Here is a 25,923-nt window from a genome sequence, read left to right as displayed (position 1 = left end):
TGAAGATGACCTGGATGTTGTTGGCATGATTGAAGTAGGGCTGTCTGAGAGAAGGCAAGATGATCTGATTCAACAATCAGCAGACCAGTCCAGGGAGACCAGGAACAGGCTCTGTGATAAGACAGGCCACTTCCTGGGAAGCAGAAGGTTGCCATACTTTCTCAAGACCCTCATATCGGTCTGGTACACCTGTTTTAATCTTTTTAGACTGCAGTTGTCAAGGAACCAGCAATAACCTGCGCATCAGTAGCATCAATATCTGATTGAATCCTTCAGGCCTAAGCATAGTTTTTCCCCCTTGGTTCTGTAATAGGGGGAATAACCTTGAATGAAAATGGAAAATGATCCATTTTGGAGAGTGTCTTTTTTTCACAGATTCTTTTTTACAGACATAGTGCGAAGGCCAGGCTGGGACAACTGGGCTATGTTACTGCTCAAGGTGCCACTATCAGGTGCTTTGATCTGTTATCTGCAACAATCATTTCCTCATAACTTCTTGAAACAATAAGCCATTAGGCCACTGTACTTTGATACTCATTAGTTTAATATAAATAACTTTGAAACACTTATCTACTGCAGTTGCTCTTCCTACTCTCTTGAGAATAAAGGTAAATGTGGTTTTGTTATTAATATTAGCAGTATTGTTTTATTGTAATTTTTGTTTTGGATGGATAAATGGATAGATCCCTGGCGGTTTTGAACTTTCCAGTGAATCACATCTAGAAATAAACACCTGCCTCATGAAATGTGACTGTGTAGCATATATCAAGGTTAGTGTGCATATATGTGTTGAGTCCTGAGCATGGGTTTTGCAATGACAAGCCTGGATTATCTGATGGTGGACAACAAAGAAAGCAAGGAGCTGGTGACTTGATCCACCTTGTCATGCTAACACGTAAACTGGTGTTATAGATCATCGAGGAATCAGCAACCATCGTGCCGCCTCTGAACCTGACGACAGTGAACAAGAGCAATGTCAAGACTCACTATCTCAGCAGGTAAAGTCATCTTTATCAACATTGGATTTTGTTTATTTATATTATCTATTTTATGTATAATACACAAATATATATATACATAGTTGAAATATGATATTCTGTTCAGTCATCCTAATAGTATATGTCTCTTCTCCTGCAGGGCTAGCACTGCTGCTGTGTATTCAGATAGGTAAGCATTGACACTTTTCACTTCATTTATTTCAAATGTCTTGCTTTTGGATTTAAATCATAATGGGACCTATTTTTGCAAACCCAAGCACTTTGAGTCTAATTTTCAATATCATATTTCTGAACTGGAAAGAAAAATGAAACTATTCTTGATTTGTTCAATGAAAAACAAAACTATTGAGGTGCTGTCCAATGAGAATCACCCAGAAACATTAAGTGGGACTCCCTACACCATAACAATTTTTTATAAGGTGTCAATGTTCCAGCACATGTCAAATGTCCTAATGGAAGCTTTTTGTGCCAAAATGTTGACAGTTTATAATAAATTACCTTCAAATAGAGTGCAACCTCCTCAAATGAAAATCACTAAAAATGCTGTATTGCTCTTTTCTGTTTAAGAACTTCTTGGTATGATTTAAAAAAACTTAACTCTGAAAACTGACCTCAGAGAACTTGGTGTCTCGACAGAAACTTGTAATTGTGCTTTTCTGGATAATGACCAAGATTTTCCTCATGCATTATTTATTCAGTTGGAATTTGCCATTGCTTGCTTTTCTGAAAGTTTTGCCTTCTGTAAAGCTGTTTAGAATGCTATTTCAGCACCTTTGAGCAGTTTGCTTCCTGTAACACTATTCCTAAGAGTGCAGCACAGTGGTAAATGTCTTAGAGCCCTAAATTCCAAGCTGGCTTCCCTTCCATGCTGCAGACACTAATGCTGTATCCCTGAATGGAGATAATAATAATAATAATAATTGCTTACACTTATATAGCGCTTTTCTGGACACTCCACTCAAAGCGCTTTACAGGTAATGGGGACTCCCCTCCACCACCACCAATGTGCAGCATCCACCTGGATGATGCGACGGCAGCCATAGTGCGCCAGAACGCTCACCACACATCAGCTATCAGTGGGGAGGAGAGCAGAGTAATGTAGCCAATTCATAGAGGGGGATTATTAGGAGGCCATGATTAGTAAGGGCCAATTGGAAATTTGGCCAGGACACCGGGGTACACCCCTACTCTTTTCGAGAAGAGCCCTGGGATTTTTAATGACCACAGAGAGTCAGGACCTCGGTTTTACGTCTCATCCGAAGGACGGCGCCTGTTTACAGTATAGTGTCCCCATCACTATACTGGGGCATTAGGACCCACATGGACCACAGGGTGAGCGCCCCCTGCTGGCCCCACTAACACCTCTTCCAGCAGATCCCTATCTAGAGTGCTCCAGTTCACCCAACTGTATAAGTGTTTACCAGCATTGCTTGGATGGGGTTAGTACACCAATTGGACGAACATCAATCTGGGGGCAGTCATGCACTAAGTCAGCTTAGAAACTGGGATTATTGCAGGTATGGTAAGTATGAGCCTGGGTGTGGACCTTACTCAGTTAACTACATCTGCTCCTAACTCTGAAGAATACTGTAACTTTAACTGTACCCCAAAAATCAAAAGCAGAGGTCAAATTAGTTTCACATAGTTTTGAATGCCTCCACCCCCACGGACAAATGTTTTTAAGATAATAGATCAGCATCCCACTTTTAAGAGAACCTTGCAAAGACCTGTGTGTTTTTCCAGGTTCTGCCACCAAACTGGTGTGCTACTTCACTAACTGGTCCCAGTACAGGCCTGGCGTTGGCAAGTTCCTCCCAGAAAATGTGAACCCCCACCTTTGCACTCACCTGATCTATGCCTTCGCCAGCATCAACGAAGCCAATGAGCTGGTCACCTATGAGTGGAACGATGAGACTCTGTACCAGTCCTTCAATGGCCTGAAAAAGAGGTTAGTGTGTGTATATGTGTGTCTGCTTTCAGCCTTACAGAAAGCAACACTCTGTCTTTGGCTAATTAAAACTGACTCAAGCATCAGAAATTGAATGAGCTTAAATAGGATAGAGAGAGTAAAATACAGAGCTATTATAAAAATATATATTTTATATACTGCCTTTTGTGTAAATAAAACATCCTAAGGTGCTCCACAAAAATAAAACAGCAAAAACAATAAACACAAAAATACAATAAATAAGCCGACAACACAATTAAAACAAACTAAAAGGGAAAGCTGGGGTGTAAGAGATTTAAAAGAAGTCCTGTGTGATCCTTCAGAGTCTCCATAGCCATTCAGAGCCCAAGCCAGCAACTCCATAATGTTGGATGTCTCCCTTCACAAATAGGTCACAATTCCTCTGTTCTGACTCCAGCTCTGCAGAAGGATCACCACTTGTGATTTTCTCTCTGTCTTTTCTCAGAAACCCTCAGCTGAAGACCCTGCTGGCTGTCGGGGGTTGGGTTAATGGAACCAGCCCGTGAGTACTGCTGGCAGACACTGGGATACCAGTTTAACGCAATTTTACATTTACATTTAAAATGCAACATTTTACAGAAGCAAAGCCATACTGTAAGTCAAAGTATACAAGAAAAGTGTAGTGTGGGTAATGACATTGATCATTTTTCATTTGCAGCAATTAGCCCTCTATGTTATGATATTCAGCAAGTCTTGCAGTTCAGCACTGATCATTTTCTTTGCCCGTCTGTGTCAGGTTCATCAACCTGGTGACCACGCAGGCAGGGCGCAACACGTTCATACAGTCGTCCATCCGTTTCCTGCGAGAGCACGGCTTTGATGGGCTAGACCTGGACTGGGAGTACCCTGGGTATCAGGACAGCCCCCCTGAGGACAAGCAGAGATTTACAGCCCTGGTGAAGGTGAGCTGGGCCTCAGCAGCCTTCTCTGCTCTGAGAAATGCAGGTTACTCCTCTCCCCCACCTTCTCTCCATCATCTTCATGGGATCCATCTGTTCCTTGCTTGCATGTAAAATAAGCTCACGAATCCCTCATTTCTCCTGCTGTTGTCTTTGCATGTGTCTTGGGCTGCAGGAATGTATGGCAGCATTTGAGAGGGAAGCCACAAGCAGCAAGCGTCCCAGACTGCTGCTTTCAGCTGCAGTGGCTTCTGGGAGGTCAAAGGTCGACAACGGTTATGAGATCCCGGAGATCTCCAAGTGAGTGTCAAGACTCTGATGTTATCCCTGATGTTTCCAGTTCTACCTGAGATTGGGCACAGCTGTGACTTCAAATAAGATTTAGTCCGGTGAGCAAGGCTCTGTCTATCTCTCCAGGTATCTGGACTTCATCAGCGTAATGACCTACGACTTCCACGGAGCCTGGGAGAACAATACTGGACACAACAGCCCTCTGTACCGTGGCCCCATGGACAAAGGAGAACTCCTCTATTTCAACATTGTAAGAGCACTGCAGAAAAAACTCTAGAAAACAGTTCACATTACACAAAATCCAGGAATCCTTCTGTTATCCTCTGTTAGAAAACCACGACTAATTGCTCATCTTAACTGTTTTAAAGCCAAGTATACCGGCACCATAAACCATTGATATTCACTTCTGGTCCCAGTAGACAGCAGTGTCTCTTGTTTTCATTCCACCCTGGAAGGTTATTCACTTCATTTGAATCAATTGTTCAATTTTTTCGTCTTTATTACCATTGTTTCCAACCCTTTACTCATTGAGGATTGTCAGTTACTATATAACCTGGTGGACCCCAGGAGTGAATATCACTGCCTTAAACCTTTGAATTTTCCATTTCTTTTACGATAACACTGTAAAGTAAAAATAAATCATTATTGCTTCTCTCAAGTTCTGTAGTCCTTATCTCACTCTCTTTCTCTCCATGTCTTCAGGACTCGTCTGTGAAGTACTGGCGCGATCAGGGGGCACCTGTGGAGAAGCTGCTGGTGGGCTTCCCCACTTATGGACGCTCCTTCCAGCTGGCGTCCAGTGCCCACAGAGTTGGGGCTCCTGCTGACGGACCTGGGGCAGCTGGGCCGTACACCCGGGAAGAAGGCTTCTGGTCTTACTACGAGGTGAGCGGGGAAACTACAGTACACTGACTAACAGAAATGCTTTAGCAGGAACACAAAGCTCTCTGCTAAAATAGATAGAGCAGTCTTGACATTGAAACACATGACAAATATGAAAAACAGAGCAGCCAAAAACCAGAGCAATCCCATATAGCTTATCTTTGCAGGACAGCATGTGCTGAAGTGTTTTAGGACATCTAAGGAATTGTGGGAGTCTAGAACAAGCTACCTACCCAGCTTTGTTATCATGGGATCCAAGAATTAGTTAGCAGCTAGTAGGTAGATGGGTTAGATGTGCTCAGCATCCTCTTCTGATTTGTAACTTTTCTTATATTCTTGTCTGAATAATTCCATTATACCACTGGGTGGCCATTATACTATCAATCACAGGGCCCTGGTCAGCCTCTACTGGTGTCCAGGCTTATTGAGTAGCTCATGGTTTATCAGGACTTTTGCTGTCCTTATTCATTTCAGGATACCCTTCAAACCTGTTGAGTCTAGCTACTTTGCAGTTGAATAAATCAAATAGTTAGATGACCACTTTCTATCATAGAAATGCAGATTTGAGATAGAAGTTAAACAATCAAAGAACTATTGTTTTTTTTCATGCCTGTGCCTAACAACACAAGGTCTTGTTTTTCAGATCTGTTCTTTCATCCAGAGTGCCACCGTCCACTGGATCCCAGAGCAGATGGTTCCTTACGCCACCAGAGGAAAATCATGGGTGGGCTTCGACAACAAGGACAGCTACGACTACAAGGTATCCCTGCAGCAGAGATTAACTCTACTGTCACAACTAATCAAACAAAACACTGGATGAGAAAACCTCTAGACGATGTTGCAGGACTGGTGCTGCTCAGTCCAATAGGAACCGTAGATTCATATTTTTGGTGTCTGTGCTAGGCTTAGTAGCCAGTGGTGCTAGATTAAGGCTGAATGCCTCTCAGTCAGAATCCCCCCTAAAATCTTTTCAAGCTTAGAATGAGTTGATAAAGTCACTCTAACAAGAATGTTTCTAAACATATCAGTGCTTCATTTAAATATAGTTGAGAGTCTAATTGGTTTTAAATGTTTGCCGGTGATTTCAGATTTAATATTTCTTGTATTAGTTGTCTAAATGAGGTCTTATGTATCCAGCAAGACACCCACACAGAGGCTCAATGCACAATGCTGTACTACTATTTTTTCATCTTTGTAGATTGGTTTCAGAAGACATTACTACAGACGGATACATATTCATATTCATTCCTAATACAAACCCTAACCCCAGCCCTGAGCCTATTCACAGCCCTAAAACAAAGCTACGAGCCCTGCTGTTGCAGCTATTATGCACCAGTCTGTGTCTGTCTACCTGCTATCTTTTGGAAGTCCTCATGGCCTCTCTGACCATCCTCAACACCTCACTGTCTTCCTGTCATGCCTCCCTCTCTGCCTCAGGTCCAGTGGCTGAAGGACCATAATCTGGGCGGGGCCTTTGTTTGGACACTGGATCTGGATGACTTCGCGGGACAGTTCTGTGAACAGGGCCGTTACCCCCTCATCAGCCACCTGCGCGACCGGCTAGGTAAACCAGGGCACTGGTCACCCCCCCAGGGTTGATTCTGGGAGTGGATTTTATTCTCAGTGATTCATCGCCATTGATATGTTCCTTGTTTCCTTCCTGTTTCCACTGTCCCAGCTGGCTCTATGGGTCTGCCATCTGTTGTGTAAGGTTTTGAAATAATTTTAGCCCCAGTCCTATTCCATTCTTCCAGGTTTATTTGAGGTTATATGTGTGCATAATGCTGTGTTGAGATTGAACAGCATGGTCCAGCGGTTCCAGCAGTTTTCAGCGGGACTGGGATTGATTAGTCCATTATTAAATAAATAAGACACTAAATAAATAGCAAGTTATAAATACATCCACTGTAGAATAATCATATTGGACTTTATGCATGGCAACGGCAATGAAACATTATTAATCATTTATCATAATAGCACTAATAAAAGCTAGAAACAAGGAACTGAAACCTCCTTTTGGCATTTATCCCTTAGACTTTGCTATGTTTGCAATGGTGAGAGATCCGGTCCAGCTAATTAGAAGTGTAATGTTTAATTATATCTCTTATATTGAATAAGAAAACCCTCTGTGGTAGAGCAGAAGAATAAAGTGATACTGTGTTTAAAAAAAAGAAGAGTAAAGCAAAGGCCATCTCTTGTGTTCCCCCTGTGAACTGTCTGCAACAGTTCACACTGGTGTCAGGAGGAGTCCCAGTCCAGCAATCAGTTTCTGAAGAATTGCAATAACTTCTATGCCATGAATTAAGCAGTGATTTAGCTACTGTATCTTTTGGAATTAAGATCCAGGTTCCCTTATTTATACAAGTTGCCTGGTCGGCTGTTCCTAAGAGTTCACGATCTTCCTGAAACAGGCGAGTTGAGACTGTCCAAGACCAAACTTGGGGAATGACCACGTGATTTTGCTCTTGCAGGTCTTCCTCCTCCCCCCACCACCACGGCCCCTCCCCCCACCACTCCGGGAGATGACTTCTGTGCCAGCAGACTGGACGGGCTGTACCCCAACCCCACCGACCCCACCACCTACTACCACTGCTACCGCGGGGTGACATTCCTGCAGAAGTGCCAGCCAGGCCTGGTTTACGTGGACGCATGCAAGTGCTGCAACTGGCCGTAGAGCGCTTGGGCCAGACCGGGCAGCGCTCACTCCTGTCGAGGTCACTCTGACAACAGACATCCCCCCGAGCCGCAGAGATAGGCCTGCTCTCTTTGAAGTGGAACGACAAGGCATCCCAAAATACAAAGATTAAACTTCTTTCATGCGTCTGTTTTTGCTATTGTTCTTTATCATTGTAGTGTTCTTTAGAGTTTTTTTCATCTGAAATAGAAACAGAAAATAAAAACTGAATTAAGAGGAATTTAGACTAAGTTGCCCTTGAATTCACATGCAGTAGGATTATGGATGTATAACTGAAAGATACTGTGGTACAATATTGCTGAGCTTTGCAGACTGTTTTGCTTTGTCTTGTCATGCAATCAGTCGATTAGTTCATACATTTGCCTTATAAGGCCCGTATGAGGACATCAAAATATCATAAGTTAATTTTATCAATTTAACTTAGTCAATGCAAGTCCTCAAAAACTAAATTCAAAGTTATTGTGTAAAGTGAACAGTGATTAATTGTATGAAGTTAATTTAATGATCTAGAAAGACTGCTAAGGATTAATTGCACTCTTTTTTAATATATCGGGATAAAACTATGGTTGATTCTAGTTAAGCACTCCCTACATCCTTTACACACAAACCTAACAAATTTGTTCTACTAAGTACTTTTAATGAAAGGGGGGTAATAACAAATTCAAATGACACAATCCTGTCACTGCAGAAGTTGGGCACAGCACATTCCCCAAATCATTTGTTTAAACTGAATTTCCCTGAAGCGAGCCTACTTCCTTTCGAAAAAAGGAGGAACAAGTAGATGCCTATCAAAAGTAATATAATGGACCAATAAAAATTATTACATAAAATGTAATCAATTATCTGCAGTTCAACAAATAACTTACCATTGAGCTGTTTGCCAAAACAGAAATGGAACTTTAGAAAACTTTTTAAAAACCCGGAAAGTGGTTCTTTCAGTTGCCTCAATAGTTGGACTTGGTCTGCATTGAGGAACAGATGATTTAAGTTACGTCCAAGATGTTCTTTTATTAGGAAAAAAACAGACCCAAACGTTTATTGTGTGAGGTGATAGACTGACAATTACATAACCCTCTTATCAATTACCTTTGGAATGTTGCATTACTGGGGTTAATTTGTGTCCAATCACCATGGTGGTGAGAGCAAATAAGTAAACATTCTTCTAATTCTACACCTCTGTCGCATAGACCTTTGAGGACCATGGAAAATGTTTATAGATCAAAATATGTAATTCAAGTCAATCTGTGATTAAACTAAAAGATTGTTGTTTTTCTTATCTGTATCATCCAATCCTTTGTTTTCACAAAAATAGCAAAAACAACAAACATATCTTTGTTGCACCCACCAGTGCAGTTATTAAGGTACTAGTTTCGGAGTCATAAATTAAAACCACAGTTGGCCAGAAGTTTAGACCGCACCATTTCTTGAATAAAGAGTAAAACTAGAACTAATCATAATGTATTCATTTTCATCATAATGGTTCATTTCAGGAACAATATGCGCACTTGTCATTGATCATAACAGTTGTGTCTTATATATGACAGAGTCCTGCTGTCTGTGAAAGAAGAGTCAATTATTTCGTATGCATACGGCAGAGCTGCCTTCTCTGGCCAGTCTCTCCGAACGGTTATAAAGTTAGTCCTTTTATACAGTGTAACAAGCAAAGTTTGGCATAAATCAGTGGTTCTCAAAGTTCTATGGTCCGCGGACCACTTACACTAAGTCACCGATGCGGTGGACTATCTACAGTATGTCCACTTTTCACCCTGTAAAAATCATCACCTTTTAATGTACAAAAAATAACGAATATTGAATTAAATTTGATGAAAAGTACTAATATTTTTACAAACAAAGCTGCTTATTTTGTAAATGTTTTTATTACTTAAAAAGTTAATGTGAAGAATGGAGCTGCTTTTGTTGAGCAATCAGAGAAGTGATATCTGGATCCAAGCTGGACAACTTTAGTCTCACGTCCGGAAGCAGACGCAGACATCACATCAAGCACACCTTCTGCTTCCTTGCTCATCACATTTATCAAGCTGTTGGAATTAGAATTACAGCACTGCTGGTATGCTTCACAAATTACCTCACTCGCATTTTCACTTCTATTCTGCATAGAAGAATTACTCGCACTTGCGCTGTCACTATCATCGCTATATTTGCGTTTCAGAGTCCCAGATTTGAGCCAGTGCTCCACAATAACCCTTCTGCTTTGACTGCTTCTTTAAATTACACTTTGAACTTTCAAACTGAAAGGAGGCTATTCAAAAATGAGAACACAACGGTACGAAATGGAGTTTATAACGAAAGTTCAGGAGAGATGACAACAACCAAACTCAGTCGTACTCAGCTGTCAGTAATTAGCAATCGCTCCCGTCATCCTTCCTCCACCAAACGCTATAAATACCAACGTGATTTCCTACTCTCCCTCGCGTGCGACTTTTGCATCCCACCTCCACCTCAACTCCACCTCTGCAGGGACCCCTTGGTTACCCTGCGTGGGGGTCCTGGCCTCCTCGTCCTATGGCCAGGAGGCCGGCCTTCAGCCAAGCGGGTTAAGCCAATATCCGCTCAATAATAGTTCTCCATAACACTTTGATCTTGGGTGTTGTCGTTTTTAGTGAACAATAACAAGTGCAACGGTCAAATCACACTCACATATCAAAACGTTAACAGCGTAACCACGCAATCATGACACCTAATGATGCGCAGGTTGACTGGGGTTCAAAAAAAGATTGTAGATCGGGTTGGTCTTGTGCGGGTTGATACTGTATATGATCAAAAGCAAAATATTGCAGGAAACCGATCATTTTGTATCTTTAATTAAAGTGATTTAAAGGTTTAAAACTGACGATTTACCATATTTAAGCCCCAATTGGTTGTATCACAAGGCAAAGTGGGATAAAAAGTAAGCAGTGTATTACAAAGAAAAAAACATAATGGCAACCTCGTTAGAGCAGATCAGAATACAACTCCATAACAGTGAGATACAAATAAAGAAGAGAGAGCGACAAAAGAGCCAGGTGGGAGACGTTTTTTCAAGCTAGTAAGAAGAACAGAGTAAAAAAGCACAGGTTAAGTTATCTGCATTGATTGTGAAGCACTTTACATAGATGACAGTCACAAGAATAGAATATGTTAGTCTGTTTAAAACGAGGAATCTGGATGTGCTGTTTCAATAAATGTTGATCAAATGAATGCTTGAATATCGTTCGGAGTGGGTTCGGACCGGCTTCGGGTCAGTACTTTTCTCACTTTAAATCAGGTCGGGTGGGTGCAGCCAACCTGTGCATCACTAACGACAATAGACTGCTGCGTGACCTCATTTCATTCGTGGTGCATAAAACACAAACACTGAAGCGATAGGCACTGATGGGGAGAATGAAGAGGTAGTCCGCCATAACTCAAGCTTCGTTAAAACACAAAGGCAACAGAAGGGTACAGCCAAGGAGAATGAATGGAATCTTTGCCCTTTCTGCAGATCTTCAAGCCAGCCAAGCCTACAACTACACTGGTGCTCGCCCCATTACTGACACACACAGTCCCCTTAACGGCTGGTGAAACCCTGATACCTAGAACCAACACATAAGTCCCTCCTCCCATATTTACAGCTTGCAGTTTTTAACAGTGCTCCTAGGGGAGCCCCTTCGTGGCAAGCACTACAATATTCTTTCCTCTAACTTAAACAGCGTAGACTTGTTTTAATAATAATAATTGCTTACACTTATATAGCCCTTTTCTAGACACTCCACTCAAAGGGCTTTATGGGGATCCCCTCTACCACCACCAATGTGCAGCATCCACCTGGATGATGTGATGGCAGCCATAGTGCGCCAGAACGCTCACCACACATCAGCTATCAGTGGGGAGGAGAGCAGAGTAATGAAGCCAGTTCAGAGATGGGGATTATTAGGAGGCCATGATTGGTAAGGGCCAATGGGAAATTTGGCCAGGATGCCGGGGTTACACCCCTACTCTTTTCGAGAAATGCCCTGGGATTTTTAATGACCACAGAGAGTCAGGACCTCGGTTTTACATCTCATCCAAGGACGGCGCCTGTTTACAGTATAGTGTCCCCATCACTATACTGGGGCATTAGGACCCACATGGACCACAGTGTGAGCACCCCCTGAAAGCCGCACTAACACCTCTTCCAGTAGCAACCTTAGTTTTTCCCAGGAGTTCTCCCATCCAGATACTGACCAGGCTCACACCTGCTGAGCTTCAGTGGGCTGCCAGTTGTGAGTTGCAGAGTGATATGGCTGTTTTTAAGAAAGATGATTAGGTCAGCCCGCAGACCACCTAGCGCACGCTCCCGGACCACTGGTGGTCCATGGACCACACTTCGAGAACCACTGGCGTAGACAACAGATAACGCAATATCCTTAACAAATGTTAACAACAACTTTTTTGAGCTGGGTTAATGGACAAACCATTCTATATATGGTAAGTTTTAGAGCACAGCTTCAGAAGAGAGGATATGTGTCCAACGTTTCATAAGGCGTTGTGCTCATGTTATTCTTAGTCTTGCTGACACAACACAAATCCTGTGGTGCTCGCAGACGCACAAAGGTGAACAGTTTAATTATTTGCCAAGATGCAAGAAAGATTAAAGAAGAGTAGTTTAACATTTCTTAATTCCTCATAATGATAAAGTAAAACATGAACTTTTTTTTCAATCATGTTACATAATTTTTATCTGAATTTCTATAACCATACAGTATATATATATTAACCCTCATCCTCATGGGTGGTGAAGGATTTAGGCCCCCCAGCTACACTAACAGTGACAAATATAGTTTATTTCCGTGGTCTTAGAGATTATATGAAAAATAATCCTGGACAAATTTGTAACTATGTTAGGTTACGTCAAATTAAGAGCATTCAAATGATTTTATTTTACAAGCATGTAAGTGCTAGCACCTAGTACTTTAAGAATACTAGCTAAAAAGTTTTTTTTTTACTTTGTATCAAATCAGTATAGTACAGTAACCGTTATGTTAACTAATACCTACAAGGCTCATGATATTAAAGAGATGCTGGGTGATTACATTGGACTTTTTTGCATTGTATGGCACAAACTAGGTATGAAAAGGTGTCTTATCATTGTATTAAGATTGTAGTGATGTACAATCTTGTACAACCAATGGCAAGACACCAAAACAAACTACAGCTGTAACCATTCCTTAATAAGTAAGGGAATAAAGGCAAAATGTTCAGACATGCTTTGTCTTAACGTGCTTGTGTATCCTATATCCTATCTGATCAAGTGATGAAAAAAAAATATATTGTATATATAACTATATACAGTATGTATATTTCTGGCTCTGTGACATTCTTTGATATTATTCTTTAATATCTCTTCCACTGCGTCTGTGTTTTTTTAAATGCGAATACCTAATCAAATCTAATCTTGAAGGTAATTATTTAATAAAGTTTATTGCCTATATTCGTGTTTATATGCCTCTGTTCAAACCCTGAGCTTTCTTTTTCACACATTGTGACCTATCGCTGCTGGGACAAGAGGACCCTGTGGCTTTCTGATCATTTCTGAAGGCGAGAGGTAAGAGTTACCAGGTTGTAGAGCTGCCAAGTTTGTAGGAGCCTGTGAGAGCCTGTGGCTGCTCAGTAACTCCAGAAATTGCTCCCATGCTTTGTGGAGACAAACTGGAGATATAATCTTAACAGCTGCATCAGTATTGTGTAACATCCAGTCAGTTCACTTTGTTGTATATGGTGTATGATTGGTTTGTTGAGAGAAATTTAGACAGAAATAAATTGTTTATAAATTATTAGACACAGCTGGGATGAAAGCTGTTCAAATATTTATCTGAGTGGATGTATATAGAAACATGCAAATGATTTTCTTTATATTTTTTGCAAATGGCCAGTATTACCTCAGTGTGTATTGTCCCAGTTCTAGCTGTTTGCATTTACATACTGTATGAGTGTAAGAAAGTATACAGTCAGGAGGAGGGGTTTAGGAGCTAATTGATCCTAGAATCTCACCCAGCATTTTCCTGAAAAAAGTGATGTTATCAGCTTCAGCAATATGGCGGGGTAGCTTGGTTTCAGACTTCAACAATTGAAATGCTCGTCCTCTTATATTCAACTTGTGCCATCTGGTTCATGTTTCATTGCTAATTTCAATAACTCTAATGAGCTGATTTTGCCACCATCCTTCAGGGTGAATACCTGAATTGTAGGCTAAACAGATCCAGCTTTTTTAGTCCAACAGAGTAGGATATTCCTTTGAGCTGGAATGTACCTGATTACTCTTCGCTGATCTAATTCCAGAGTATCTTCTTTGTAACAAAGTGACCAAAGATTTTTACTATATATATATTTTGTTTCAGAACCAGGATGATGTATAGTTAAATTTATTACAGCTATATTAATTTGTCTTCTTATTCCTTTCCCACCTTTTTAAAAGATGGAATTTTATTTCAACCTAAGTCTTTTTCTTAGGTTGCTTCTTCATATATCATATCTTATAGCAGTAGTTTTTGGCTTTGCTACCTGCATGTACCTGAATCTACAGGTAATTATTCTACATTAAATATCATCTGCCAGATGTTTGCACAGTCTTGAGTTGTAGCTTAATCGTTTTGAATTTCTATTGCTGGTTCTACAATGTTTGTTAATAATTATTCAATTATTACAAAAATGTAGTAAAATCTCTCTCTAGACGATTTCACACTTGTTACTTTTATTTCCTTGTTTTTCGTAAAAACACATTAAAACTCATCACTTGTATCAATGTTGAGCAAATTCCAACTTGAAATCTCACACAGACATGATCTGCTATCAGCCTGCCATCTCTGTACTTTGGTATTGTAATTAGTTTTACAGATTAGCAGTAAAGGTGCAAAATCACTACAGGCTTTCAGATCACTACAGGTAAATCATACTGCTCTTTGTCACTTTCTGTTACTTTTACTATTAAAAGGAAAGGAAGCGGCTGTAGTCTTTTAAAATTGAACATAGACTTAATATGTTTCTGCACAATTGTTCTTTCTTTCTGTTTATCATTGTGGAATTGACTCCTTTTGTTCCATGAATTCATTGAATGTTAAATTTGTAATTAATTACACCGTAAGCAAACAACTTTTAAAATACAGGTGCATTTCAATGTTCTTTGATTAACCTGAATTCTGATTTCTAAGTACTTCATAATGATATTTATATAAATTAAATGAGAAAAATGTGTTCTGGATAAAACAATTGCCATCAATTGTAATCCAGTGAAATGGAAATTTAAAAAGTATGAGAGGAAAAGAATAAAGCATCAATGAGTATATAATACAACTTATTATGAACTTATATATATAAGTTCACAAGGCAAACAAAAAGATAATGCTCTACAAAAATACTTTGGAAATTAAACGCAGATAAAATATTTCAAGTAGTTTTTGACTAGAGTTTCAAGTAGTCAATCTTAGATTTGTTCAGACTGTTTTTTTTAAAAGACCTATTCATGCATTCTCTCTATGTGATATTTGAAAAATAGCTGGTATTTGGGAGCAATGAGACATGCAAAGCCTTGGGGAAAAAAAACAGCTGTGGTTTAGCACTCCATGCTGTGCTGTGTGAAAGCGAAAAGCATATCCGCTCAGTATGAGAATTTGATCCCCAGTTGTGGTCTGCAGTGGGGAGCCTTGAGAAGGTGGGCTCTGAGAGAAGTTATAACCTGAGGTACAGTATATAACTCAGTTAAGGATAGGTCCTGATGCCTTGAGGGTGTCTGTATCCTGGGGGCCCAGTGCAAAAGCCGAACTGTGGACCCATGTTGTGTGATGATGATGATAACAATATTCTTACACTTATATCGCTCTTTTCTGGGCGCTCCAACGAAAGTGATTTACACAAATAATTCCTCTCCACCACTACCAATATGCAATCCCACCTGGATGATGTAACAGCAGCCTTGCCTTGAAGGGATAAAGTTGTATTAATTTATGAATTCAGCAAAAACAGACATGATTCAATCCTTCAACCCTACTGGGTAGTAGCTATGATTCATCTGCTAGGGGAAGTTAGTCTTTGACCAATCCAAGAGAGAGTATTATTTCAAGCAGTACTTTATAACTCTCTCCTTCCTTGTTTTCAGATAGAAGGTGAGGAAACAGAGAAGTAACACCCTGCAGAGACACAATGTCAAAGCTGACTAGTTTAGCAGGTAAGATTCACTTAACTGGGACATTGAAGTGGTGCTTTTACAATAGTTAAACTTTTATGGAAAAATGACAAGAGAAGTAAAATAAATAACTAAAATAATAAAATAATAACTAAAATGTGATGAGTCAGTCACACTGGCTTTATTTTCATAGAACATGGTTCAATGACAGAACAGCTTTCTTTCTTAGTGATTTTTAGTAAGATTTTCTCATTAAAAGTAAAAACATCAACTGAAACTTTTATCAACAATTAATTTATTGTCCTGGTTTGGGTTTTCTATCTTTGCATGCACAACATAACTGCTGCATTACTCTGGTGTGTCACAAGAACTGGGCAATTTTCTTGCAAATATGTGATTGGAGCAAGAGCTCTATAGCTCATTAAAGGTTGTGTTTCCTTGTGATGAAACAAACTGATGGTTCGCCAGTAACATCCTGCCTGTGTCTCCCTGACAGGTCTGTGCCTGCTGCTGTTTCAGCTGGGTAAGTGAATGGTTCGGGGCCAGACATTTCTTGTGCAGCTGTTCCCCTCTCTGTGACTTTACTAGAGCCCATCTCCTCCTGTGCTCATTTTTCCAGGTTCTGCCACCAAGCTGGTGTGCTACTTCACTAACTGGTCCCAGTACAGACCTGGAACTGGACGGTTTTTGCCTGACAATGTGGACCCTCACCTGTGCACCCACCTGATCTATGCTTTCTCCGTCATCAATTATGCTAATGAGATGGTCACCTATGAGTGGAATGACGAGACTCTGTACCAGTCCTTCAACGCACTAAAGAATAGGTATGTGTTTGGAGTTCACGGGTGAATGTTGTTATGCCCTTACATCACCTCTGTAATGTAAACAGTCTGTGGTTCAACTTTGGCAAGTGCTTCAGCACGGTTTTCACAATATTACTGGAAGCGTGCAGTTTGTTCAAATCAGACACTCTGATGTAATGTTGTAGTCATTATGAAAGTTTCAAATATATTAAATAGTGTATGTGTTTTAGAAGATATTACCTGGGGGTGTTTTATACACATTACTAACATGTCAGAATGTTCCAGTATTCCAAACTCATAATTGCAGGAACAATTTTTTTGTTATATTCTTGCTATTACCACTACATTTCTGTACAGGTTTTAGGATGCTGCCACTACCTTACTTGGTCTGATGTTTAACAGTGAGACACTGATTATTTTTTCATTTACCAAGGTTACAATATACTGAGAATTATTAGCAAATCACAAAAACAGTACAGCTTCAGTCATTATCCATCATATGTTTGGTTCAGGAATGAAAGGCTGAATACCCTTCTGTTGCATCTCATTGGTTTCAATGACAGTATGCTGTATTTTCAGTTTAACGTAGTAGCAGTGCTCTGTAAAATCAACCACACCACTGTACGGTCCAGTGAATCATTTTCTGTCCTGCTCTTTCACAGGAACCCTCAGCTGAAGACTCTGCTGGCTGTGGGAGGGTGGAACTTTGGGACAAGCCAGTAAGTTTTTGTTTCTTTTATGCATTTACTGTAACTGCACATAACAAGCCCTCAGTGTTCCTGGGACTAGGAAGAAAATCAGAAATTAGGATCACATCTTTTTGTTTTTCATTTGTTTTTATTGTTGTGGCTGTTGTTCTAAGCAATTAAATGAACATAACTTGTTCCTGTGCCAAAAGGCTGAGTTTAAACTAAGTGTAACGTGCTATGAAGAAGAATGCATGAAGATACTCTCACATTTTTATGAAAGCTATAGTTTTTTAAATCTTTTAAATATTGGGTGCTCCTACAGTTAAAGGACCCAAAGAATCTAAAAGCTTCAAAGCTCAAGGGCAAAGTATCCATAGATTTTCCAAACCTATTTGAATCAAATGGCTTTTTTTTATTCCTTTTTAGGAACATATTTATAGCAAACAAATTATGCCTAGGGACATTTTTTTACAGCAAGAAATTGTTCTGCCTGTACAACTGAAACACATTTTGGAGTATTTTCACAATGCTTTTGTTTTTTTAATTAATACAAACATCTCTGGCTCGTGCATGCCAAACAACATGGTCTTTAACATCATCCCTGAAGGAACTGTATCAGAGATATTTTTTTTAACTGCACTGCATCGGGGAGAATCAGTATATCTTCTGGGAAATACATTTTTCCTGCATCAAAGTTTAACTCGTTCAGAGCGCCGCACACAAACACACACACACACCAGGGCCAGTTTTCCCATAAGCCGATTAACCTACCAGTATGCTTTGGAGTGCGAGAGGGAATCATATCACACGTAAGGAGAAAAACCACAGAACCCAGAAAGAACATGCAAACTCCACATACACAGGATGGCAGGAATTTAACCTAGGGCCCCAGTGCTGCAAGATAGCAATGCTAACCACTTCGCCACCATTAGAAAGGGTTGGATATCTTATCTTTCTAGTTCAGAGGTTTGTGTACATAATTCAATTTTGAAAGCCACTGAGACATCTGGTACTACTGTTGTATTTACGAAAAAAAAAAACATACAAAAAGCATACTAACAACTGTGCCATCCTATTCTTTAGTTAATAGATTTTATTTTTATAAACAGTTAACATTGTTAGCAAAATACTTTGAATGATATTTTTCCCTATTTTTTCTTTAGTTGTGTATTTAACGTATTTTCTGATAGTCAGATTTAATGTATATTTGAAGTACTAAAATGTATTTTTACAAGATGTGGGGAAAAGTGCAACAATTAGTGCTAAATTTAATATTATTGATTACCAATAGTTTATGCTAACACCTACCTTTCTTAATTCGATGTATTTAAAACAATGAATTAAGTGTAACATAGCATTCAGAAATACAATCGAGAACAGTTTTGTGGTGTATGTATAGATTACACTTTTCTAAAATGTATAACAAAATTAAAGACGATTAAAATTTGTAATTTTTCCACCTGTCATTAGAAAGTACAATACGTTCCTGCTTTGTCTAACAATGGTATCAAAAAGTAGTCTAAGTGGTGATAAACCTGTGCTTAATGATAATCAAGGGACTTAGAAGTCAAAGAAAATGATTTACGTTGTTTAATTTTAAACACTAAGTTATGAATGCAGACGCAATTGGTGCAATACTGAGCTCCGCGCTCCCTCCCTCTCTCGGTGCCGCCTCCCCTTCTGACGCAGCGCAGCGGGCAGCACACTGTTTTCAGAGCCTCTGATTGGGGGAAAAAAGACCTGCTGATCTGTTGTACATACCAGGAAGACAACAGAATATGATTTTTTCTATTCAAAACGTGTGTTGTTTTTATGAAATTCGTGTATTTTAAACGTTTAATTAAAAAGTTAAAACCTTACAGCGTACACAGAGATTCTAAGCTGATCACGAGGAAGAAAAATCACCCGTTATTAATTTATTTAGATACGAATTCCATATTATATTCCCTATTAATCCAATTCTAAAAGTACTCCTATAATGAGCGTATTCGCAGAAAAGGTTAAAACGATCAAATTTCACAAAGTATATAAACGTACAGTACAGTAATATGCTCAGAAGGAGCACGTAAAAACGTTGCTGAAATAACCAAATGTAAGGCTTTGATGCTTAAAATGTTTAGGGAGAAATGGAATACTGGTGTGTATTTTTTCTTTAAACTACCAAGACCAGCCATATACAGTACAGTTTACATAATATGTTTACAGTATGTTCCTAAATTAATATCGTTCATGAGCATGTGAAAAGCATGGTGAATTGGAGATTCTCAAGACTTACGTTGTATGACTGGAAACGAATACGTGATTGGATCAACGAAATGCTGTGGTGTTAATTTTTGTCAATGAAGATGATTACAAAGAATGTGGACCGGGGTAATACTTTCAGTTTACAGCTTGTCCGAGGTCATTCATTATTAATACTATTAGTAATATCTTCGGTAAAGACTTTGATGCATAAAATATTTCTGCATAATTAAAATATTTGTGATAAAGGTGGTAGGTTGTGTACTTTTGTCCAACTGAGCAATCTTGCTATCATAAAATATAGCAACTTTTTAATGTATAATGATTAACATGCTCTAATACACAGTTTAAATTTAAAAGTCTAAAGAGTATACAACTTAAATTCTTAATCGAATAAAGATTGTCCCTCAGCAGTGATTGGGATTTGAAACCAGGTGTTTTCTGGTGACAGCTCAAATGCTGTACATGAGAGGTTAAGCTTTATTAGCTCCACCTGGCAGTTTTACAAGGTGATTCTGGATACTATGGCCATATCTAATTTGCATTAATGTGGTATGATGCGAAATGTTGCGATATGATGCGACATGACCACTGCATTGTACCGCGTTTTGAATAGCTGCATCTGTAGATTCCTGTTGGACAGCACCTTAGTACCTTTGGGACTGCATTCTCTTTTTCATTTTGCTATACCCTTGTGTGTCTCCTTGTCATTATTGATAACACTTCAGATTTTAATTTTTCTGAAATTAGCTCTGATTTATGCTAATGACAGAGGAAGGGCTTGAAAATGTCCTAAAAATGTACAAGCAAATTCAAAAGTAAACCCGAATACCTCAAACTTTCAGTGAAAAAAAAATGACAATTAAACACTTCAGGCATTTTGTTTGTAAAGAAGCAAGTTTAATTTCTTCTGTCCATGGGAATTTGCAGTAGAAAATTGATCTTGGATGATCGAATACTGACAACAACCGTTTCCTTTCCAACTTACCATTGACAAATAGTGCAGCTGGAGGTTATGACAAATATTAAAGAAAGAAGAAAAGCCATCAATCGAATCTGTGTGATGCACTGAGGCTGAGGGATTGACCCTTTGATTTTGTTCCCTGGTTTTATTACACAGTGTCCTCCAAGATTCAGTCAATCCTAGAGATCTTAATAGAGTCACTGAAGCGGTTACTAAGGCGATTGGACTGAATCCCAGCTATCTCAAAGTCTTCATCACTGAGGAGTGTGAGCTGCCTGGCAGATCCGCGGGGCTGTGGACCTCTGGGACCGGGCATGGGCGTCACAGGATTAACCCTTTCCTTGCCTGTTCTCCCCAAGGTTCACCATCATGGTTTCTTCAGCTGCAAACCGGCAGAGGTTCATCCAGTCGTCCATCCGTTTCTTGCGGACGCACGGCTTCGACGGGCTGGACCTGGACTGGGAATACCCTGGAGCACGAGGGAGCCCCCCAGAGGACAAGCAGAGGTTCACGGCGCTGGTTAAGGTGGGTCAAGTCATGGCAGCCTTCCCCGAACAACACAGCATTTATGGATATAATAATTTGTTTTCATAGTTTTTTCAAGTTTTGATTGTAACATATCAATGTGATCTGCAATTTTACAGAGAGGCTTTGAGGAAATTGTTGTTTTCAGTTGAATCATGCTGCCATGAAGTCAGAGAACTTCACTTTTATTTTTTCATGATTGTTTCTATGCAGCATGTGGGCTGTGGCAGTAACTCATGCTAAGACATGGCAATTTCGAATTAAGAAGATAAAAAATAGAAAACAATTAGTGATTCTTAATGTTGGAAAAAATATTCCTGTCAATGACTCACTAGCAGTTGTCTGTGGTAAGCAATAATTATTAAATGACGCCAACACGTGACGTTTTCAGCATTTTAACTTTTCTGATTTGTTTAATACCCTGATGTCCATTTCTCTGTGGCTGCAGGAGCTCTTAGCTGCATTTAAGGATGAGGGTCAGAAAACTGGGATGCCCAGACTGCTGCTCACAGCTGCAGTGGCTGCCGGGAAAGGCAACATTGACAACGGCTATGAGATTGCAGAGATCTCCAAGTGAGTCTGGAGTTCTGTCTTAGACTCAGAAGCTATTAACAATCAGGCACATTGTCTCTTGGATCTGTATCAGTTAAACATATGTTTAGAATCCCTACATACAGTATATCGATGCATAATACATATATTAAAGCTGTTTTGAATGCTAGCCATTATTTTTAAACCAGCATGGTTATAAATATTCTTTGGGTATCACAGTGATGTAGCACTTCGTACTGTTGCTTTGCTGCTCTATGAATCTGGATTCTGGGCTGGAGAGCATTCTGAGTGGAGTTTGCTTTTTTAGCATGTTCATGTAAGTTTTCTGTCAATACTCCCAGAGTATTGAGTATTTTCTTTCATGTCCCAGAGACATACATACATTAAAGTGGCTTTTGAATGTTAGTTAAGAACTCACTTTACAGAAAGGATTTATAAAACCTCAGGTGAAATGTTATCCTGTTTTCTCCTCATGGTACGGAGGCAGTCCTTCAGATTATGGAGATTTAAAGTACCCCTGAAGGAAGGGCCCAAATGTAAAATTGGGATTCTCTACTGAAACCTGCAGGACCTTGAAGAGAAACACATTTTCTTCTGTGTCTCTCTTTCAAGGTACCTGGACTTCATCAGTGTGATGACCTATGATTTCCACGGAGCCTGGGATCCCCTCACTGGACACAACAGCCCCCTGTACCGCGGCTCCACTGACAAGGGAGACCTCATCTACTTCAACATTGTGAGTAAAGTAGAGGGCCAAGGCAAAGCCAAGTGCCTGGTTGGCATTGAATAAAAGTTTTATTACAATACATTTTTCAGATGTTTCATCTTCAAATACACTAAACGTTTACTTGCTAACAAATGTCTATGTATAGACATTTTTTAAACTGAGTGGTATGTACCTTCTACTGACCCAGTGCAAAATTGTAAAGTTCTGGTAATGTAATAATGACCTACTCTTTTCCCACTCTCTCTTTCTCTCCCTGGCCTCAGGACTTTGCTATGAAGTACTGGAGGGATCAGGGAGCTCCTCCGGAGAAACTCCTCCTGGGATTTCCCACCTATGGGCGCACGTTCCGTCTTTCCTCTTCTGACAGCAAAGTTGGGGCTCCAGCCAGTGGGGCCGCCTCCGCTGGCCAGTACACCCGTGAAGCGGGCTTCTGGTCTTACTATGAGGTGAGCAGGACAGAGGAGGAGATTCTAATGTGCTCTTCCTGCATTTAAAACTACTTAATTGTCCATTTATTCCTATTCCTAGTTCCAGTCTTGATAAAACATCTACTTTTAAGAAACACACCATCACAGGAGCAAGTCTTTACTTGTAGTGTGTATTTAGGACCCTATGCAGATGATATAATCCGGAACATACTGGAGAAGGACAATAGGGAAAAACACGGAGAGGAATGGATGAGAGTACTGACGGGGGGTGGTACCAATAGTGATCTTGGTGCGAGGGGGTTCACAGGTAAATAAGTCCAGTGGGAGTCCAAAAGGGAAAAACAGGGCCCAGTCCAAAGTCCAGGTAGCTGGGAGATCAATCCAAGACAGACAGTTAAAACAGGAACCGAGTTGGAACCAGAACAGGAACAGGGAAGTTAAAAACACAATGACGAGGCCAGGTGCTCCGAGCCTCGGACCCAGACGGTCAGGAGGCCGTGATGAAGCCTATGCTGTCGGGTTTCTCCTGGACCCACTGGTAGGCGGGCTTCTGGGTATCCATCTTCCAATACTGAGCCCAGAGCTTAGGAGGCACGTAACTTATATAGTGACAGGTTAAACAGGAGACAGGTGAACGTAATAATGAAACTAACAATAAATGTTCAGAGAGCCCTGTAGAGGAGGGATGACGATTATGACACATACTTTAAAATCAGAAAAGTGCAAGAAATGCTTTAGCTAAAAGGATTTTTATTGTGTCACATAGTACTCTGTTCCAGGGTCAGTAAAGAGTGAGATCTTTTTTAAAAACTATAGATGTCATTAACATGTCACCTTTTGGCCCAGTTGAGTTTAGAGTTCAGTTCTGACTTTTGACAGTTATAAGCTAATTCAACAACAAAACTGAGAATAGGAGGCACTTTGCCTAAAGAGGTGTTTGCTGTTCTCAGTTATAAATAAACTACCAAGCAGTTTTGACTTGTGTCACCTGCTTCATGTTGCGCTGTACATTCTGAAGCAGTCTGCTGAGTTGAGTTTTTCAGTGTCTTTAAAGAGCGTGAATACTTGTATAAAATTCTGTTGCAATCGTATCCGTTCAAGTTTAAATAGGTGCAAAAAAGGTCCTTCAGCCTGTCAAAGCACGACATTCCCTTTATCTTTGGATTTTTTCAATTAAACTATCTGAAGGCATCCCGTCCAGGGTGCACCCTGCCATCTGTTTGTTGCTTGCAGAGATCGTTCACGGCTTCCCTACAACAATGAAGTAGAAGAAGCAGATAGAAAATGAATGAATCTATCTAGAGGATTTTTCATTCTTAGTTATAATTTGTCAACCAAATTGTGACCAAACTTTAAAATGAATAAAAAAATTAGAAATAGAAGATTGTGCAAAGTCTCATAATCTGCTAAGGCTCTCCCTCAAATCCTCTTTTCTTTTCACTTCTAAGTAGAAGAGGTCTTCTCTTTCAGATCTGCACTTTCCTCCAAGGAACCAGCATTCAGTGGATTGATGACCAGAAGGTGCCCTATGCTACTAAGGGAAATGAGTGGGTGGGCTTTGACACCAAGGACAGCTACAACACCAAGGTACAGTACCCTTGCTGCTATAAAAACAGAGACTATGATGTTGCCCCCTGTTTACCACATCACTAACCAATTCTGACTTTGGTTTCTGGAGAGGTACTTTCAGTAAGGTCAGTCATAGAACATCTGTGAAATAAGTTCCAGGTTAACATGTCTGTATTTCATTGTTGCTTTTCTACCTCCAGCAATGGCATGCCCAGATGTTCTCTCTGAAGCAGAGCAGCAACAATAAACCTGTCTTTTCCTCCTCTTCTCACTGCCTGCTCTCAGGTTCAATGGCTGAAGGATAACAACTTTGGAGGCGCCTTTGTTTGGGCCCTCGACCTGGATGACTTTGCTGGAGACTTCTGCAAACAGGGAAGCTACCCTCTCATCTCCCACCTCCGCACGCTGCTTAATATATGTAAGCTACTAGGATCCCTCTGGCCTGAATGGCAAAATAGCGTCTCATGGCATTATAGATGAACAGGTGTTTGGATGAGGGTTCTGACCTGCTTTGTAATAAAACTAACTCCTTCACATGCACCCAATAAGTCTTTATTGTACCACGTCTTACCTGTCATTTCTGTATTTCTGTCAAAGCCCAAGCTGTGTCCAGACAGCTTGTACCATGCACTTCTTCTTAGTAGCAGAGATGTTCACTGGAGGTTAGGGTTGCTGGTTATATGTTTGCTCTTCTGTGAGCAAATGACCTGCTGATTGGTAACTCTTCCATCATCTATGGGTGACACCCGTCAGAAAGTCACACAATGACCTAAACAGTCGCTTTCTCTTCAGAGAGGCTCACCAAATATCAAGGAGCCTCCAAGAGCCCAGTCACCTTCAACAGGACCGCCTGCTCGACCCAGGACAGATTTCAGTGGTAAAAGTTTCTGTTTTCTTTTTGCAGCATTCCCAGCTTTGCCTCCCACCACTGCCCTTCCACCTGGAGCATCCTCCACCAAGACCACCACCAGAACCACCACCAAGGCCACAACTACTATGACCACACGGAAACCAGGCACTGGCTTCTGCGCTGGCCAGCCTGATGGACTATATCCTAAGACAGACGACCCTAATGCCTTCTATTCATGTGCGCATGGCATTACCTACCTCCAGAGGTGCGGTGCTGGGCTGGTTTTTAACAACCAGTGCAAGTGCTGCAACTGGCTATAGGGACGAAGTAATCAGAGCGTATATTCCCTGCTCAGCGACACCACCACCCCACCACCTTGTAAGCTCAAGCACAGCTAACTCCCTTAAGATTTTGCCCAGCAAATGAAACACAATGCTGCCTTTGACTATTCCTACTAATGTTTCCGACCAGCTTTTAAATAATAAACTATGGAGCAACATGCCTTGATGTTTTGAAGTTATTTGCCTGAATCATGTGCATTATCTTTCCAGCTGGTAATGGTCTGTGACAGAGCTTCCTGACCTTCACGTGTAGCGTGACCTACACACATGAACCCCTAATACAGTGTACCTACACCCTACTCACTCGCTGCAAACTGAATAATATATCTTGAAAAGCGAGAAGCCAAGGCAGAGAGTGGACCC

General features: G+C 40.4%; 2 protein-coding genes across 2 annotated transcripts; both read left to right on the top strand.

Moving 5' to 3' along the window:
* The first annotated feature begins 539 nt into the window (after positions 1-539).
* Positions 540-9,008, top strand: LOC148658788 (acidic mammalian chitinase-like). Its single transcript, XM_088640390.1, has 12 exons — positions 540-608; positions 913-998; positions 1,138-1,167; positions 2,742-2,946; positions 3,413-3,469; positions 3,704-3,869; positions 4,042-4,166; positions 4,284-4,407; positions 4,860-5,042; positions 5,683-5,799; positions 6,477-6,603; positions 7,511-9,008. Exons 2-12 carry the CDS (start codon positions 974-976, stop codon positions 7,711-7,713), a joined length of 1,362 nt encoding a protein of 453 aa, XP_088496516.1. The 5' UTR covers positions 540-608; positions 913-973; the 3' UTR covers positions 7,714-9,008.
* A 4,178-nt stretch (positions 9,009-13,186) lies between these two features.
* LOC148658787 (acidic mammalian chitinase-like) lies at positions 13,187-25,718 on the top strand. Its single transcript, XM_088640421.1, has 12 exons — positions 13,187-13,297; positions 15,845-15,913; positions 16,368-16,394; positions 16,491-16,695; positions 17,337-17,393; positions 20,928-21,093; positions 21,542-21,666; positions 22,258-22,381; positions 22,636-22,818; positions 24,271-24,387; positions 24,655-24,787; positions 25,274-25,718. Exons 2-12 carry the CDS (start codon positions 15,889-15,891, stop codon positions 25,537-25,539), a joined length of 1,428 nt encoding a protein of 475 aa, XP_088496547.1. The 5' UTR covers positions 13,187-13,297; positions 15,845-15,888; the 3' UTR covers positions 25,540-25,718.
* Positions 25,719-25,923: the final 205 nt, after the last annotated feature.

This window comes from Lepisosteus platostomus, chromosome 7 (assembly GCF_059453375.1).
Source record: "Lepisosteus platostomus isolate fLepPlt1 chromosome 7, fLepPlt1.hap1, whole genome shotgun sequence".
Lineage (NCBI taxonomy): Eukaryota > Metazoa > Chordata > Actinopteri > Semionotiformes > Lepisosteidae > Lepisosteus > Lepisosteus platostomus.
The sequence above is the reverse complement of the archived record's forward strand: the minus strand, read 5'-3'. Positions and strand labels throughout refer to the sequence as shown.

What these genes read in the sequence shown, in the direction of transcription:
- LOC148658788 (XM_088640390.1), top strand. Translation starts at nt 974, where the DNA reads ATGTCAAGACTCACTATCTCAGCAG. An exon ending in GCTGCTGTGTATTCAGATAG is followed by an intron (nt 1,168 to 2,741) that starts GTAAGCATTGAC and finishes GTGTTTTTCCAG; the next exon opens with GTTCTGCCACCAAACTGGTG. An exon ending in CCACCTGCGCGACCGGCTAG is followed by an intron (nt 6,604 to 7,510) that starts GTAAACCAGGGC and finishes TTGCTCTTGCAG; the next exon opens with GTCTTCCTCCTCCCCCCACC.
- LOC148658787 (XM_088640421.1), top strand. Translation starts at nt 15,889, where the DNA reads ATGTCAAAGCTGACTAGTTTAGCAG. An exon ending in TTCAACGCACTAAAGAATAG is followed by an intron (nt 16,696 to 17,336) that starts GTATGTGTTTGG and finishes GCTCTTTCACAG; the next exon opens with GAACCCTCAGCTGAAGACTC. An exon ending in GGTTCACGGCGCTGGTTAAG is followed by an intron (nt 21,094 to 21,541) that starts GTGGGTCAAGTC and finishes CTGTGGCTGCAG; the next exon opens with GAGCTCTTAGCTGCATTTAA.